This window comes from Balaenoptera physalus (genome assembly GCF_965194825.1).
Source record: "Balaenoptera physalus genome assembly, chromosome: 5".
Classification (NCBI taxonomy): Eukaryota; Metazoa; Chordata; class Mammalia; order Artiodactyla; family Balaenopteridae; genus Balaenoptera; species Balaenoptera physalus.
This window is the reverse complement of record NC_138884.1, coordinates 3,475,920-3,490,577: the sequence shown is the minus strand read 5'-3', so window position 1 is coordinate 3,490,577 and position 14,658 is coordinate 3,475,920. Positions and strand designations below refer to the sequence as shown.

General features: G+C 35.7%; 1 protein-coding gene across 11 annotated transcripts in view; it reads right to left on the bottom strand.

Annotated features, from left to right (window-relative positions):
• RAPGEF2 (Rap guanine nucleotide exchange factor 2) overlaps positions 1-14,658 on the bottom strand; it is a 246,738-nt gene that overhangs the window by 105,749 nt on the left and 126,331 nt on the right. For 10 of the 11 annotated variants that reach the window (XM_082461630.1, XM_082461631.1, XM_082461642.1 and 7 more), the window contains 3 exons: positions 12,747-12,822; positions 10,731-10,898; positions 8,401-8,418 (listed from right to left, as the gene is read on the bottom strand). In XM_082461630.1, the coding sequence (XP_082317756.1) occupies positions 8,401-8,418; positions 10,731-10,898; positions 12,747-12,822 (262 nt within the window). The remainder of the gene's footprint in view (positions 1-8,400; positions 8,419-10,730; positions 10,899-12,746; positions 12,823-14,658) is intronic. The other variant, XM_082461636.1, reaches the window with a different exon arrangement.

Below are 14,658 nucleotides of genomic sequence, written 5' to 3'. Positions count from 1 at the left end.
AGAGGAGGCAGAGAACTTTCTGGAGGGAAAAGGGGCTCCAAAGATAAAATTCCTAAAGAGAAACACTCTCTAAATGAGAAATGCTAAATAAATTAAGTAAAAATATGTACCTTGAAAGATTACTACAGTAACTACAAAAAGGACTGCTGGTGACCATCAAAACCAATTAATTAATATATTTAAAACCATTATTTAATATAAAGCATTTTTAAATTCTTCTGATTCCATCCCAAGTTAGCTTGAGGGCTTTCCATTTTCTCCTTGTATCTATGAGGAGATTAAGCAGCAAAAAGGAAAAGGAAGTAAGGGGAAGAATCACACAGGAAACAAGGTCGGGGCAGCCTCATAGGCGTGCAAGCTCAGCCGTCTACAGGGCCCTGCTCTCAGAAGGGTCCCGCACTTGGTTTTTTCATGGAAAGCTATTTCTGTGGGAAAGAACAAACAATGGACAAATTGTGGTTACCAAGACTAGGGTGCTTGGCCGATACTTTTCTTGAAAATGGACAAACTGAGCTTGTCACTTCAAGGAAAACAGCTGATAGCACTTTCCCAAGGATAAAATTTTAGCTTTCAAGTAAAAATTAGACATTAGGAAAACATGTCCAATCCCATAAGCTTGACAGCTTCCCAATAATTAAGGCCTTTTTACATAAGACTGGTAGTGATACTAAAAAAAGTGATTTTTTTTTTTATTGTGTAACATGCCAAAATTTGGAAGACCTAAATTCAATGACCAATGCATGATGTTCTAAAATCACACATGAACAAAAAGACCCATTCAGTGTGTAAGTAAGATGAATGGGTTTTAATAAAGGAAAATTTTTAAAAGCTAACTGACAGAGTGTTATGTTCCTCATTGCAACGGCAACTTTAAGGAACTATCGTTTGTCAAATTTTGGTGTAGTGTATCAGGAAGATTATTTGAAGGAGCTGTTAAAACTTTCCTCCCTTTTCCAACTACCTATCTGTGTGAGGCCATACTTTATATATTTCATACTATATATATTTTGTGATATATATATCACAAAAGACTGAATACAGAAGCAGATATGAGAATCCAGCTGTCTTCTACTAGGCCAAACATTCAACATATTTGTAGAACTATAAAACACAACCACCCTTCTTCTCAGTTTTTGTTTTGAAAATATAGTTATCTCTCACTAAAAAAAACCCTTATGTTAACATATAATGGGTTTATTATGTCTAATTAACCAATGAATACATATTTTTAAGTTTCTCAGTTTCAATTTTTAATATGCCAAGTAATGATGTAGGTAATTTATATAAACAAAGGCTGCTGGAGCCCTCAAAAAGTTTTTTTTCCTTAATAAGTGTATTTATTTATTTACTTTTGGCTGCGTTGGGTCTTCGTTGCAGCACGCGGGCTTTCTCTAGTTGCGGCGAGCGGGGGCTACTCTTCGTTGCGGTGTGCGGGCTTCTCATTGCGGTGGCTTCTCTTGTTGTGGAGCATGGCCTCTGGAGCGCAGGCTCAGTAGTTCTGGCGCACGGGCTTAGTTGCTCCGCGGCATGTGGGATCCTCCCGGACCAGGGATCAAATCGGTGTCCCCAGCATTGGCAGGCGGATTCTTAACCACTGCACCACCAGGGAAGTCCCTCTCAAAAAGTTTTAGGAGTGTAAAGAAGTCCTGAGATGGACAAGTTTGACAGCTGCTGCTCTGAGATGAACCAGAAAATAATCAGCCTCTTGGCTCTTTTTAAAAACCCAGTTGTCGGCTGTCCTTAGATTCCTTTAAGATAAAACCCTGTAAGATCCTACCTCGGCTGAACCTTCGAACAACACATCCACTTGCAGGAAGGCTAGCTGCTCACACCCTCCCCACCTAACTAAAGTTAGTACCAAAAGTTAGGCAAACTTTCGTGCCGAGGAGGAATAAAAAGACTGCAGTGCTTGTTAAGAATGCCCATTACTATCAAGGGCATCAAGACTATTGCCGGGGCCCAAATATTCTCTTTATCACACTTGGTTGGGATGTGCATATTCATAAAGTAACAAATGGCAAAATGATCTTTTTCTTGAAAACGTTCCTGAGTATTCCGAAATTCCTGATGATTCAAACAGGTTTTTGAAGGTTCGGTTTAAAATTTTGTATAAAGAAGTGGACAAAAAGTAGACGTACACGAAAAATCAGTGAGAGGGAAACGCTACAACTTACTTTGAGAGTTTAACCTTACTTTCTAACACTCCTAAATGCCTTCTGGATTGTACCAAAACCACAGGTGACCAATTATCACTGCTATCCTCACAGACATCTGAGTAAAAGTCAAGACAGCCTGAATACTTTCTTTTTCATCTTCAAACCTTTCCCTTCGGAATTCCTCCGCCATTTATTCCAATTAGCGATTCATTTCTCAGATCCGGCCCACTCTGTGGTCACATCATTTCTCCTCTAGGCTAGCAGTTCTAAACTCTGCATCACATCCAACCACCACCAATATTCCACTTGAAAGCGAGAAAGGAAGACATAGGAAAAAATAAAAGGCTACTGACCCCATACTAAGTTCATAAGAAATTGCTCTAATACAATTGTTCAGTAAGCCTTTTATTTTTTTTCAATAGATTCTATAATTTTTTTTTCCTAAATATCTTAAAAGTTATTTTTCAGCCTATGTGTAATTTAAACTATCACAAAGGCTGTGAGGTACACCTGTGAACTGGGTATGTTCAAGTCAGTCATTACTACTGATATTCTTAACACTTCTGAACTGTATACTTAAAAATGGTTAAGATGGTACATTTAGTGTTACTTTTTTTAAGAAATAAATTTATTTATTTATTACTATTATTTTTTTTGGCTGCATTGGGTCTTCGTTGCTCTGTGACGGCTTTCTCTAGTTGCGGCGAGCGGGGGCTACTCTTCGTTGTGGTGCGCGGGCTTCTCATTGCGGTGGCTTCTCTTGTTGCGGAGCACGGGCTCTAGGTGCGCGGGCTTCAGTAGTTGTGGCACGCAGGCTCAGTAGTTGTGGCTCGTGGGCTCTAGAGCGCAGGCTCGGTAGTTGTGGCGCACGGGCTTAGTTGCTCCGCGGCATGTGGGATCTTCCCGGACCAGGGCTTGAACCCGTGTCCTCTGCATTGGCAGGCGGATTCTTAACCACTGCGCCACCAGGGAAGTCTCAGTGTTATATGTTTTTTATAAAAGGAAAGAAAAAGCGTTGAATTATGCACTTTAAATAGGTGAACTGTATGGCATGTGAGTTGTAACTCAATAAAACTGTTATTTTTTTAATCTGTAGTTTGTTCTTAATTAGTTTCTGTAAAAGAAGGGGAAAAAAAACTTTCCTACTGAGATACGGATAATGACTAATATTTTGAGAGGATGAGGAAAATTTATACACAAAAATATGTACAAAATCTAGTAGACATTTAAAAATAATTTTAATATGAATCATTAAAATTTTCCTTTCACGAGTGATGCCAACCTAACACCCGTACGTCGAATCGCATGCTAGAGTTTCTTCCAGAGGTTGGTCCACAATATCTTCCAGCTAACAGAAAGGTATTTCAAAGTTAATAATGTTTTAACACAGGATTAGAAATCAAAAGAGAACATTTCTAGTCACCCAATGTTTCAAATAGTGAAAACAGACAACTTAGAACGGATCCCTTAATTGTAAAAAGGTCAGTTCAGCACTGGTAGGAAATAGGTCTGAATATCAAAGTAGATTTTTCCAAAGAAAAGAGACATTTTTCAAATCAGCGTGTAGCACTGCAAAATCTCAGGACAAAAAAAAAAAAAAAAAAGAAAAGGAAAAATCACATAAGAAATGAAATGGCTGAAGATGAAAGGATTGTTGCTGTTAAGACTAAAAGTTAAATTTTAGCCAAGTATATTTAAAACATGAACAGGCACAGAGAGAGCCACGAGTGTTCACAATCAGAGGCAGGACAAAGTGGCAGTGATCTTTCTGACAAATAAATTGCTTGAAATATTGCATGACATGCTACACAACACCCTGATTACTTTCAATTTCCAAGTGCAACCAAAAGATGGGTCCAATTATGACATCAATACAAGCTTTCTTTCAGAATGGAATGAAAGAACAGTAAATCCCAGTGGCCACGGGAGTTCTGCAGCAGCGATGATGTCATATATAAAAATAGACATCCTCTAACAGAAGCTGAAACTTGTGTAAACAGCACACTGCACACTATTCTCAACTGCCTTGCATGAATTTGCAATGCATGCTGTTAATAGCACGAGATTAATCATTTCATGTTTTACACTATTTCCTGATTTACATTTCAATTTCTAAACAGACTCCATGGTGTAATTTCTCAATCTGTATAAATTAAATCAACATAAATACCTGATTATAACTGCAAGAAAGAGAAACGGTCCCCCCAAAGCAAGGAGACAGAGACCACCGCAGCAGCTTTAACAGGCTGCATTTTGCCAGGAATGCAACGCTGTTATGTCCACCTATTGTTCAAAGACCTTTCCGCAGGAAGCTTTCTGCAGGATTTTAAAATGCAACATGGTCTAGGTGAGGAGGGGCTAGTAAACCTGCTGAGAATAAGCATGAAAAGCAAAGGATACTTTTGACACTTCTCTTTAAAAGACTCTCTGATGCAGATATGAAAACATCGGGGCATGCATACAACAGTTATCTACCAAAATGTGGGGAGGGCAGGTTTGTATCTATCACTCCTATCAACAGTCTATCCACATCCCCTCTTTCCATTCTTTACTTCCCAATTCATTTCCTTTTTCACATTTCTATTGGGCTTTCTTGGATTAAAGAAGATTTTCCTTTGAGCAAAGATAATAAGGCCATTCAGGAAGCCATGCCTGATTCCTCAAGATGCCTGGTTTTTGAGCCTCCACAGTACCTGGATTTCCCTCTATCTTAACTGCCCATCCATTTATCTGTATTTTGTGTGAGGCCATAAAGTCAATGAGGGCAGATTCTGTCTGTCCTGTAGACCTTTACAGCCATGGAGTCTGGCACAGCCCTGAAACAAGGTGGGTGCTCAATAATAGTCATTAAAATAGTAAAAACATATAAGTGAAAATATTGAGCTTTCCTCTCTATGATACAAGAAACAGAATACACAAATTTTCTGAAACTCCATCCTATTATAATTCACACAGAGGGACTGACGACCATACTGAAGACAAAGGCTTTAGATTTAATTAAGCAAACAAATGCCTGATGAAAGATGAAGAATAAAAATATTCAAATAATTAAGAAATTTCCCCACACTTGAATAATTTCTGTATATGCATATAAACAGATTTTAAATATCATCATTGAATAAATTAGTCAAGTGGGATACGAACTGTCGTAAGTTAAAATCTTAAGACCTTAATATTCTAGGAAATTTAGTAGACACACAAGACACTGATACACAACACATGCTCTTACTGTCAAGTAGCATATATTGGATTAAAGTAGGAAGACCTCAGTAAAAAAGTAAAGAATAAGTGACAAAGCAAAGCCGTGACATGAGGGAAAATATTGCCTATTTCTAGTGCAAGAACAACAGCTCATGTCAAAAAAGTCTAATGTCAAATAAATGTGCATAATCACACACTATAATTTTTTCATGTCTCAATATTTAAATTCTTTTTGAAATTAACCTACCAAGAAGTCCTTAACTGAAGATGAAACCAACTTAAATCAAATCCATCACTTAAAAAAAAGTGATAGATTATATTCAGAAATATATAAGATATATATAACCTAGAATGATTATATAACCATTAGAAGAAATAGTACTTGTCTTATATTATTATGAAGAATAACCTTATTAAAAATAGGACTCATTTTCATATGCCTCATATAAGAATCAATCTTATTACATTGGTGCTACGTTAAAGATATTGTATTATCGCTGGCTATAATAAAAAAATTAATTCCATGATGTTTTTGTAATATTACATTGTATTCAACTTAGATTATATTAACTTAATTTTATGCAGTATTTTTATTTCTTTAGTACACCTGCACTAAGAACTTTAAACTAAGCCTGACCTACTGAAAAATTCAATACATAATTATTAAACGGTGCCCTGAAGTGTATATTCCCATTGTAGAAAAGGAGTACTAACAGAATGTGTGGGAAATACCTTTTTCTATGACCGACGGATTCTCCTTATTTCCAAAAGTTCACATTGATTGAAACTTTATAAATAAGTTTTATGTTATATTATGTTTGAATCCTCCTAATTCAAATTTGTATAAAGTAAAGTCACACTTTGGGGGGTAAGTAGGAGTGGAGGTGGAAAGTCAATCGGAACCTCAAAGTGTGGACAGCATTTTAATTATGCAACCAGCCCTGGAAGGCTGCAAAGGTAGGAAACGTCAGTCGGTACACATCACCTCCACAGTTTAGACGGGACAACTTTTCCTTAGTCTTCAGTCTAATATCTCTGTACAATTTTCACACTTTCTAAACGAGGAGGAGAGCAGAGCTGTTTTTTTCTTTTTCCCATTAAAAGAAAAAAACAGGAATAAAAGGTGACAGAACAGGTATGTGCCAGCTTCCCCATCCCTGCATCCAGGTGAAAGTAAGAAGGCCCTTCTTCCCTTTTAAGTCCTCTCCCTCTCCTCTCCATTCTTATTATGGAACTCACATTTCCCTACCCACCCAAACTTCGAGAATAAATTACCCATCAATGCAGAGGGAGCCTGTAATTAGAGGTAAAATAAACAGGTTTCCCCCCCTACCCTATTCTGAGCCTGTCGACAAGGTAAACCCGTCCAAAGTCCCAAGTCAGTCTAGAAATGACCCCAAACTTCCCAGCCTCTGCCGGGAACCTTATCCACGACCTGACTCTGCCACCTGCCTCTTCCCACTCAAAGACTGAAAATTCGTGCCGCATCCTGTTTTCTGGCAGTCTTAAACACAGCCTCAACCCAACTCATCAAAATGTAAGAAAATGCTAATGAAAGCCATCTCCAATCTTGCCTTCTCACTGCATTTTAAAATGCTTACTCTCTGCAAACCTCACACACTTGCCTTGAAAAAGTGACCTGAAAACACTCTACATGGACTATGTGAGTATTCGTGTTTCTGAAGAAAATTATTATCATCTGTCTTAAACTGTTGCAACATGTCTAATTTTTAAAAGTGCACATAAAGGTATACATCATAACCCAGTGCACATTTTAAATTCAGTTCCTACTTCTAAATGGTAATTAGACTAACCGGTAATTTCTCATACTGAAAAAGAGGAGGACTAATTACATACTGGTGTACCTTTTAAAATATTTAAGTTATATATGTTTTAAGTATACATGTACTAGATAAAAGCTCAAAACACTGGCGCAATATAAAAAATTTTTTATACAATTTTATCAGAATCTTATCAAATTTAAAAACTATCAACATTTTTTAGATTTACCACATCACTGAAAAATCAGCAGTGCTTCTAAAATAAAATACAGCAATTATGTCACCTGTGACATTTTAATGTGCATTATGTTGTATAGAACGTAAAGTAATGGCCTTATTTTAATCTGAAAAGTTATACAAATATTTCATGTTTTCAGGCGAGGTTACTGTAATAGCCAAAGATATTACATTGACAGTAGCCTTCCTCTAATGTGAATTAAATTATTCATGATCTTTTTCCTGGGCAATAAGAAAACACAACCATAACATTTCACTAGCTACTTAACCAATTAGTTTCCAGAGATAAATGAGTTTTTCTTCCCTGACTCCAAATTCCCTGATAACCCCAAATTTGACCCAAAATTTCAAACGAGTAATGCTGAAACCGTAAATTAGTCATATACTGGCATGAAACAAATGAGCAAAGATATTATTATAGGCCTCAATTAAAATACAGAATGAAATAAAAGCATGAAATCTGGTTAAAAATCAAGCTCAAATAAGAAAATGCAAGCGAATTTTAAATTCTTATTTCCTTTTTGACAAAGCCTTTATTCTGACTAAAACTTTACCAGTGGTCTCCCAAAATGCTCTCACACTGGGATTCCTGAAATGTAAAGCTTTCACCTCTAGCCTTTAAAATGTAAACGTCTAATGGATTTCCCATAAAACTTTCACACAAAAAGCAGTTAAACATCCAGGATGTCCCTCTGCCTGTCTTTCTCTCTTCGTTTCTTCATGCGCAAGGCAGGTTAGTTAAGAACTGTGCTCCACTCATTCTTAAAAATACGTAGTCTGCACTTTTATTCGTTCTTCAAAGAAAGTGAGCAATTTATCCCTAGGTCTGCACAAATAAAGCAGCCTGTGACTTCACCCAAACCACTGACAGTTTCAAAGTTGTAAGGGATTTTTACTAAATCAGGGCAAAATACAAAAGAACAAGACCAAGCAAAACACATCAATATTATAAACTCATTAGTTACAATGCAAATTCACAAATGAACTGAGGTTAGTACTAGGAGACCACACACAAATTACAATACCTGAGATTTAGTGCATTCCTTTGAGCCAAAATGAAATGAGTGCCATAGAGGAGGAAAGGAAAAGATGACATTATCAGACATGCTACAGTACATCTGCCAAAATGAAGATCATGTTAAATTAGGTTAAGAATGACCATACAGCACTGGCTCCATGTCTGATGCCCTTTATGTTCCTTAGCCATGCACTTGAACTTGAAATGCACCTGCAACCATTTAGGTCGCCTGTGAAGTAGGACCATGCACCTTGTCAACAAACTTTTCACCCTGGCTCCCACCTTACTAGGGTTCTTTCAAAAAGGAGTATTTCTGCTCAGAATAAGTAAATGTGACTTAGGGCTAATTTTGTTGTTTTCATATGTTAAAATCATGTACTTAGGCAAAATAATAATTATATAAATAAAGTTAAAACACAATTTGCATGAAAAGACGGGATTCAATATTTAGAATTATGACTCTTGTTGCCCATCTGAACTCGTTTAGAAAAATTAATACCACCATGTCACATATTAGCAAACTGGTACCTGATCCATCAGTAAGCAAGTTAAATTTTTCACCCTAGTACTGAATTTTCCCTCATAAAAGTACCTGTTGACCAGGTAAGGCATTTTTTAAAACCACTAAAAAAAAAAATAATCTTGAATAATTTTTTAAAACTACACATTTAAAAAAAAAATCAGATTAAAAAGGGGGAGTCATGTAGGGGAGGTGGGTGAAGTACTCCATAAAGGGGGAAAACATGGGGATAGCAGACAGAAATAATTATAAAATGACACCCCCCAACGTAAATGGGACAAATATAACTATAAAATCAAACCAATCAGCTTTAACACTAAATTTTTAGTAACCCACACTGCTGCTAAATATCTTGGTATAGAATCTGATTTGGAAAAATAATTCCAAAGCAGAAAGAGTATTAACAATATTAGTAGATTGTACTATTAATGTGTACAACTATTTTTAATCCATATTTCCTTCTTCCATGATGCTACACTGACACTAAAAATACTACCTTCTTTTACAGACAATGGTAACAAAAAACCTTTCATAGGTTTTTTCAAAAAAATACCAAGGCTCTCCAGCAGGCAAACAAAGCTGACTTTATGATGAGCAAAAAGCAACCCTTTCCAAATGAGCTCAATGAAATGATTCAACTATGAAATTCATGTTAAATTAAAATTGTGCATGGGCAGTGAGACGAGTAGGCAGAGAGCTGGTGGTCAAAACTGCTTAAATATTCAAATACAAAGGGCTCTCAGAAATAGAACACATGAAGTGCGGGTATAAAATGCATCACTTCAAGTTACCAGAAAATTAAGTACATAGTTTTAAGTCTATATACATTTTTCCATGCAGTTTGCATTTATACTTACTTGCAAAAAGAAAGAAGAGGATACGGAAGACAAACAAATAAGAAATGTAAAATAGTTGTCTTTTATGTATTTTTATTTTTTCATATTTTTATTTTAAAATTAATTTCACAAATGAGTGCTCATTTAATGGTTTTATAAGTATAGATAAACCATGTTTGACCTTATTATGACATATGTAAGAATTCAAGTTACTTTGTTCTTGAATACAGAAATCCTCAAATATATTTGCCACTATTCTGGGTGGGCCACCAGGGGACATGGACACAGCATAGCTGAGCAGAGAGAAATGAGTGAGAAAAATAAGGCTCCCAAACTGACTACGCTGGGGTCTTGTACAAATCACTCATTATCTGTGCCTCGGTTTCCTCAAACATAAAAAGCAGTTTCTTTACCTAATATTTACGAAATAAATGACAATCAAGTGGTGAAAGCATTAAAGAGGACCTCTGAACCTATTAGAAATGCTTCAGACCATCTTTACACTGGGATTTACAGAAGCATCATTTCAAATTATGCTCTCACTTCACCATATTAAAAACCAAAAATTCTCAAGACAATATTCTCACAATGGTATGAAAATAACAGGTAATTTTTATATATCTAACTTTTGAATAAAAAGCAGGTATGATACCCGTCACTGGCGACGGTGAGGGAAAGGGCAAAATTTTAGATCAAGATAAGAACCTAAAGATATCCCAGTTACAACTGTACATGCTGATCACAAAGCTGGTCCAAAGAGACCACGTTAAGAAATAAAAAGGCTAAACAATGTCTTTTGATATCTTATTTCAATGCTCCTTAAACTATTCACATTATGTGTTTCCAGAAAAATCTGCACTTTGAATAAGTATTACCACAGAAAGGAATTATTCATCAAAAATAGAAAATGTATGTCTTTTCACAAAACTCCCAACAAAAAGCTATAAAGATAAATATAATTATTAAACTTGTATAACTTACCGTATGATAGCCTCTAGGCAAAGGTGGTTTGCCCACAGGATAAGGGTCCACAGTATCAATAATCGTTTGTCTTTCCCCCTTCTGGTTGATTTTTCTAAATCTCCTTCGAGACTGTCGATGAGAAGCTTGACGCTGAAAATATTCTTCATTTTCATCCATATAGTCTACCTGAAATAAAATCCCCCAAGATTTCATTTCTTCCAACACCATGTTCCATATAAGATTAGATGCAGAAGAAAACTTACGGGTAGTCCACATTCATTCACTGTGCAAAAAGACATTCGCAGACAAACTATCTCGACAGACTTCAAATGTTTTTGAACTTCTCTGGAACTAAGTGGTTCTGAGTAACTTTTCTTTATAAAAGAAAAGAGGCATTTTCAGTTCCACTTAGGACAATATGGGTAACTCTTGAATTTCCTGCAGTCTCAAAGGGAAGGATATTTTCAGTAGTCTTTGTCCTGATTTATTAATGAAAGATCTCACAGGATACATCACCATGCATTATGAAAGCAACTGCCCCATTGTCTTAACTAAAGCACAAAAACTCTCATGAAGTATATCTGTTTTAAAAAAAAAAAAACCCAAATCCCAAATGACCCAGACACGACTACTGGCAGAATGACTTCGGTAGATTACTTAAGGGCTTCTCTTCCTACTTTCATTCTGCAGATTCAGTTTTCTTTTATTATAAATCGCACTGTTCTCAAAAAATAATTTCCTCATTTTGAACATTTAGAAAGTGATGAATGGACTAACAGAAGAAAAGTTACGTTCGGTTAATCCTCACCGCACTTACATAATGAAAATGGGATTGCTCACAAAAGCATATTTAGATCCTAAGATGGTTCTCACACTGACAAACCTACTAGTCTGCCTCGTATGGACAAGGACAAAGTCCTCAAGGAATTCTGAAGGTCAAAAATCCTTCAGATCAACACAAAATAGCAGTAACAGAGACCAAAATCTCAAGGAAATATCTGAAATGCTTTTCAAGACCTGTGGCTGGGAAGCCCGACGTATCTGCCTACATTTTTCCACTCCTAAATCTTTACTCACCACCATGCCACTTTCTCACTTAACAGTAAATTTGGGGAAATTTTACCAAAAGTTTTCACTAGCTATGATGAGGAAGTTCCCATTTCTGACAAATTCCTCTCCTCCATCATAGGGAAAAAAACCTACATCTCCTCTGAAAATAGACTTATAGGCATCTACCAAATATTTTATTAAATATGAATAAAAAGCCTCCACCATCATCTGTTTTAGGCCATTATTTATTCAAAAAGTTTCCCTGCCCAGATAGATGCTGGATGGGAAATATTATGCACATCAGCCAACTGAGTGTCTCTACTGGGCACTCCTTCCAATCTTATTTTTGTTGCTGATTTTTTTAAGGGGTACATAGTGTCCCATCTTAAAATCATTTTTATACAGTAAGGAAGAATGTGACAGGCTTTCCTTAAAGCATCAGTAAAAATAATTATGTTGCTAATATCTCTTCTAACGTTATGTTTTTTGCATGTGTCTTACCTCAATATATTTTTTAAATCACATTATTCAATTAAAGAGATAAAAATCTCAACAGAGTATTTAACCAGCATAGAAGTCCTCCAAATTTCTTTCAATTAGATAAAGGAAGTGATTTCCTTTGTCAATTGTTGCCTGAATACATATCACTGTGTCTCATTTAAAGTACCTCACTCATTCCAACCAATATTTGGAGAGCTAAAATCCTGCAATTCCAAGATTCTCCCCAAGTTTAAATTAAATGGCATTTTCATAGACTGATTTATAAAGTTCAAACACCAAACATTTAGGTACGTGACCCTTTTAAACTTTCTTTTTCATTATTTGACTCCCGTAAATAATTATAATGAACTAAAACTCAAAAAGTTATGAAATAAATATACCTAGAGTTATAAAATATATAATACAGTTATAAGTAGTTTGTGAAAATACTTTTATTTCATAACTTTTTTTAAGGGAAAAAAGTCTTCACAGAAGTATTCTTACCACAATCATTTCAGAAGGCTCTAACACAATGCATTCACAGCCACGCCTAAAGCTTCCTGCAGAACGCTTGCCAAAACTAGAAAGAAAAAAAGATTTAAGAAATACAAATTGTGAATTTAAGCTAACCATTCAGATGAATAAAAACAAGGAAGAAAACAACTACAAAAAATATACATTGAAGAAAGAGAACTATCTCAAACCATTATTTACACAGAATGAGAAGGAACCATTCAAGTTTTTAAATCTCAGATATATTTTTCTGGAAAATTCCAATATAATGTTTTTGAATTCATAATGTAAGTAATGAAGAATCATTATGAATGTGTTTTGTGTTAGGCTGTTTGAAACCACTCCCAGTTAGGTGAAGATTTAGAATATTCTAACAGGGGTGGGAATTGGATCAATGGCAAACTATAAAAATATCCAAGATATAAAATGCATATAATTCTCTTCTATAACTTAACTTGCTTAGGTTAAACATTTCTTTCACTTAAAAATGTAGTTATTTTTCTAAATTTTCAAATCAACTTATTCAAAATCAGTTTAAGGAAAAGGTATTCAACTCAGGGTTTTCAGCTACACAGTGACTTAAGTGGACATGCATTCCCAAAGCCCCTTTCCGCGTGAAAACTGCACCGCCGACTTCAGACATGGCACCTCTGCCCCATCTGTGGAAATACCCACCTAACACTAGAGCAGATTTATTCTCTCTGGCATAGCTTTATGCCAACTAGAGCCACGAAGAGTTCTAAGTAGTCATGACTTGTCCTGCTAACGTACCACCTACCCCTGCTCATTCACTACTCCAAAAGGCCTCCCTTCCCGCCAGTCAACATCTTAGTAACCATTTTTTTTCTGGCCGCACCGTGCAGCATGGGGGATCTTATTTTCCCAACCAGGGATCGAACCCGCGGCCCCCGCAGTGGAAACGCAGAGGTACGGAGTCTTAACCACTGGGCTGCCAGGGAAGTCCCAGTAACCGTTTTTAATAACCTACTTTTGAGAAAAATATGAGGAAAAAACGCTTCCAAAGAGCTATTTTATCGAGATTTTTTTCCCAAATCAATTAGACATTTGAGCAGCTCCTATGGACATTCTCATTCCTTTTATAATTCTCTTTATGTCATGGTAGTATACAATGTTTCACATGTTAGAACCCAACTTGGATTAGGAAAAGAAAAAAGTCATGTAAGATGAAGAGAACAAGAAAGTCAGCGTTCTCACTCTATGAGCTTGTGACCTCTAGCAAACCAACTTGACCATCCTCATAGTCTAAACTGTACTCATTTTTAAGGTTATCGGGCGAGCCCAGGCCATCACTGAAGTCATTTCCTGCTCCAAAATTGTTTCTATGAAAATCAAAAAGAACCATACTTAGCATATCTGAAAAATCCTTCAAAAAATATTCATACATACATATTCTCACAACCATACATATTGAAGTGCTTTTTTTAAGTGGAAAAAAATCTGCCAAGAAAAATATAATAATCTTATCTTCTTTGTCATGTTATTTCACATGCAATTAAAATGACCTAAATTTTTACATATTCTCCTCTTAGTTTACAATTAAAGACCACTAAAATTACAGAAAATTCTCAACACACACAAAAATTTGCTTCTGGTTTTTGAAACTACCTACTTGCAATTTATTTTTTTACAATGAAGCTTATAATTTAATGATGCACTACAAACTAAGAAATAATCTCAGTGTGTTAGTAAAATATGTAGCAGGTTTCATGCCATCATTGCCCATTGAACCCTGTTATAGGACTAGGTAAAAACACATATTGTATGTTTAAGTTTTATCACTGAATAAAATAGCATTAAGATCTAAAGAAAATCATGTGACTCTAAGTTTTTTTTGTATTTTATTAAATTACAGAACCAGACAAGCTTCATAATCATAATGATC